Raw genomic sequence first — 4,286 nt, 5'->3', positions numbered from 1 at the left:
GAGACAAAGAAAAGCTGTGGCATTTACTTTATTGTATGCACATTAAACCTATCTATCTGTTTATTATGTCTATCTATGAAGTTATCTCAATATCTATCTGTCTATAAATTCTCTCTCTCTCTCTCTCTCTCTCTCTCTCTCTCTCTCTCTCTCTCTCTCTCTCTCTCTCTCTCTCTCTCTCTCTCTCTCTCGCAGGCGCGCGCGTTTCGATTCTTACATGAACCTTCCTCAGGCCCTTTAAATATAACTTGACATGCGCACAGTATGCATAAGCTACAAGGGCGGCAGTAACCATAGTCAACGATGAAAAGAAAATGTTATCCGAAGAAAAGCTGGTTCTTTTATCAGCGATTAAAGAAGGCTTGCTTGTTGTTGGGAATATAGCAAATTAGCGTCCTCTTATATTTCCCTCAGCCCATAGCTTCGGTAGGCTTTCTTGATGGTCTGCCCCAGAGCGTTACTGGCGTGGGTCAAACTTTTTTTTGTTGTGGTGAGATTTTTGTTTGGCACGTGCTACCTCCCCCCCCCCCCACACACACACACACGATATGCACTTGATCCTCTTGACTCAAGAGGATCAAGTGCTCAAGAGTCTTGAGAAACTTTCGCTGAAGTCCAGGTAAATAGGTGTTAGATCAGTACCGCATGTGGGTTGTCCTCGGCCACTCGCCGATGGCTGGAAACTGTCAGCTTGTAGCGGCGGGCGGGAAGTGAACACGGGTCCTCCAGGACACCACGCCCGCAAACTGGAGACTCAGACCCCGCCATGCTCGATCACTGCTACCACTACTCGAGCAGAACAAATTTATACCTATGGTTCAGTCTGCCTATAAACAGCATCACGCAACTGAAAAAGCTTTAACAAGGACACACAACGAGTAAATCGACAATAGCTGCAACAGAATGGCCACATTACTGGTTTTAGTTGATCTCTCCGCAGCCTTTGAAACAACTGATCATATGAGCTGCTACTAAGTGATCTAAATGACGAGTGCTTATGGTAAAAGGAAAAATTTGTTGTCGATGTCGGACATTTAGATCTGGGTGACTAAAGGAAAGCTAAAACTAAATGACGAAAAACAGTGATTATCGTCATCCAAGGAAGTAGAAGAGGTGACGATGCACTGAACACTCTCTTCGTCAATAAAGGGACATCACAATTGGCACCAGAAAACCGTCTTCGAAACCTAGTCGGAAATTTTAACTCGACTCTGAAGAACACAGACGCAGGGCAGTGGCGTACATGGTTCCGTAACTCTTGCACTACGAGTGTGTAATGGGCGACTTGAATCATTTCTCCTACGGTGCTGTAGCGCTTTCATATATCAAACTTTAGTTTTCTTGACGTGTATGAAGATGATGCTACTGCTTAACAGGATGGTGCAGCATTTTCAAAGAACATTAACTTTATCAATAGGTTAAAATATATATGTCTGAGTTAACTGATCCATCGATTACGTACTGAGGAAATAAGCTGATCGAAGTTAAGCAGCCCATGACCTTCTTGAGGTAATTATTAGATCCTAAGTGGGTGTCTTCAGAAGTTTGGAGTATTTAAAGTATTTATGTTTATTCTTTGACTCTGCGTACGTCTTGACTTTTCTACAGAGCTTTTGTTGTGCGCCAAGCTTCTGAGCCATATTAGATTATTGGCGATTTGCAAATGATGCATTGCAGAGGACACCAAAAAACTGAATAAAGAGGAATGGAGTGAAAAACATGGGAAGAACACGGAGAATGGGAAGTATGCACAATGAATTACGGAAAAGAGAAAGTTTACAGGTAATCTAATGACGATGAAGAACTACAAAGGTGATTGGGCAGATCATAACATGCGTAGAACTGTTGCCAGATGTACAAAAAAGGAAGAGTGGCAAATCATGATCATTAATGTTACTGAAGACGTCAGAGCGTACAAAAAATCCGACATTTTTTTATTATTTCTATACTTAATTTTTGCTTTTGAATTTTTTTTTTCTTTTACGTGTACGCCTATAGCGCCGGAAGGCTCTCTTGAGGGGCCTGGATGGTAATCGGCCCCAGCCCGTCATGGCGCAGGCAAGTGTTTATAGTGGCGCCATCTTCTCTTGGCTCATGTTGCCCCCTGGAACTCCTTCTTGATTCACTTGGACGGTTTCCTCTAGACTCCGGATTGATTCAGGACAGCATGTGGGTAGTTTTAAGCCACCCGGCGGTGACTGAAAGATCCGAGGTGGTAGCGTGGGGATTCGAGCCCGCGTCGTCCATAACGCGGTGAATGTGGCCCCATCACGCTACCACTCAGCCACCGCCTACCCATATGCAGTAAAAGTTATTGATAAAAAGGGGAAAATCAACTATACTTCGCATACTGTATTATATTTTCCATTCAGTAGTTTCTAATTCTTTCTTGTCCTATTTTTTTCCGTGAATTGTAAAACGATTCTTTTTGCCCCTTCCCTATTCCCTTTTTTTTTTCTTTTATCTATGGACACATTATTGCATATTAAGCGAGCATCTTCAGAACTCTGTAGTATTTACATATTCATCTTTATTCCTTTCCCTATGTCAGTCTTGTTCATTATTAAGCCTATTAATGCAGGCTAAGGAGCAACGCTTTCACGATGTGTGTTACACGTTCTACATCGTTTTGCAAGTTTTTAGAGTTTGTTGAATTGAAAGATATCAGTTTCTTAGAGTGACCTTTATTTTATTCATTTGGTATATTTGGGTTTTCACTGCTGGTACATGTCCGCCGCGGTATTCCGGCGCGGCGCTCAGACTTATCAGCTTAGTGAGGAATATCGAACGGCGGCTCAGCAGTCTTGCACACGTGGTGCTCCAGACAGGTGTCGTAGCAACACTTGCTTCCGAAGTCACAAACTCCATCATGAGGACATAACTGTTGAAAGGAAAACCTATTAGTGATTCGATGAGAAAGGAGAGAGAAATAAGTCATTAGATGCGCTCGCTCTCTCTCTCTCTCTCTCTCTCTCTCTCTCTCTCTCTCTCTCTCTCTCTATATATATATATATATATATATATATATATATATATATATATATATACACACACACACACACACACACACACACACACACACACACACACACACACACACACACACACACACACACACACACACACACCCTCACACACACACACACACACACACACACACACACACACACACACACACACCTTTGGCCTGGAAACCCTGACTCCAGTGCAGCTGTCGCGGACTGCAGGACAGAAACCTGGGTGTTCTGAAAACATAATGAAGAGTTAGTGTTGTGTTCACGGAGAAAATCGGAACTCCGAAATATTAAAAGAAACACGCGGCCTAACATCGTTTCACGAGGTACTGTGGCCCATAACTGTTGCGTCATTAACATGAGCATGACTATTATTAATAGGCAAGACTAAAGGGAACACTTTGTTAAGCTTTACAGGATTCTTTATGAATTTACTGATCTGAATCTGTGAGTAACTAATCCCTTGAGACCGAAACCCACCACTCGTGAAGGGCGGGAATTCCTCGTGTGGAAGGCCACAGCAATAGTTTTGGTCGTTGTGGTCTTTGCACCAGTACTTGCAGTCCTGTGGCGGCGGCGGCGGCACTGATGTGGCCTGCGTCACCGCCAGCACTGCGGCCAGCATAACCACGGCGGCAATGTACACGCCTCTCTGAGGGATGAAGAACGGCAGCTTAATTGCAGCACACCGGAATACAATGGGTATTTCGAAAGAATTATATAAACATGCTTATAAGTAGATTGATAAATATGATAGCAGATCATTATCTATCAATTTCTATCTATTGCACATTATATATTTACATCATATAAGAGCATAAAACATAAAGTAGACTCACAGTTAAATAAGTCATGTCGGATAATTACTGGCACCTTAAAATCAACACCCTTGCCAGCCATATATAGGCTATCTGGTATACTACCGCCACATATCAGAAGAGAAGCTATCGCAAAGATCGAGCGGTACAAGCAAATGACTGATCCCCGGCACCCACTTCACGGCCATCAAGAAGTGAGGCAAGGGCTGAAGTCCCGGAAAAGCTTCATCACCACTGAGGGACTGGACCCTGCGGCATACAAGGTAGAACGCCGGCAGGAAACAGAGACAACCAGCAACAGAACGAGGCCCTGCCAAGCCCAGCTGAAACCCTCCCCAACGGACTGGACTGGGTCACGTTAAACAGAGCACGAGCAAAGGTCGGAAAAAACAAGTACAACCTCCACAGATGGGGTTTAGCCAACAACCCCGAATGCCTATGTGGAGAAGTGCAA

General features: G+C 43.7%; 1 protein-coding gene across 1 annotated transcript; it reads right to left on the bottom strand.

The window, feature by feature from the left end:
- Positions 1 to 2,668: 2,668 nt before the first annotated feature.
- On the bottom strand, positions 2,669 to 4,015 carry LOC127009496 (uncharacterized). Its single transcript, XM_050882603.1, has 4 exons — positions 3,854 to 4,015; positions 3,495 to 3,666; positions 3,181 to 3,245; positions 2,669 to 2,881 (listed from the first exon to the last, which is right to left on the bottom strand). The coding sequence occupies exons 1-4, from the start codon at positions 3,866 to 3,868 to the stop codon at positions 2,771 to 2,773; spliced, it is 363 nt and encodes a 120-aa protein (XP_050738560.1). The 5' UTR covers positions 3,869 to 4,015; the 3' UTR covers positions 2,669 to 2,770.
- Between the last annotated feature and the right edge of the window lie 271 nt (positions 4,016 to 4,286).

This window comes from Eriocheir sinensis, chromosome 41, assembly GCF_024679095.1.
Source record: "Eriocheir sinensis breed Jianghai 21 chromosome 41, ASM2467909v1, whole genome shotgun sequence".
In the NCBI taxonomy this organism is placed as follows: Eukaryota; Metazoa; Arthropoda; class Malacostraca; order Decapoda; family Varunidae; genus Eriocheir; species Eriocheir sinensis.
Note: the sequence above shows the minus strand (reverse complement) of the source record. Positions and strands in the feature narration are given on the sequence as shown.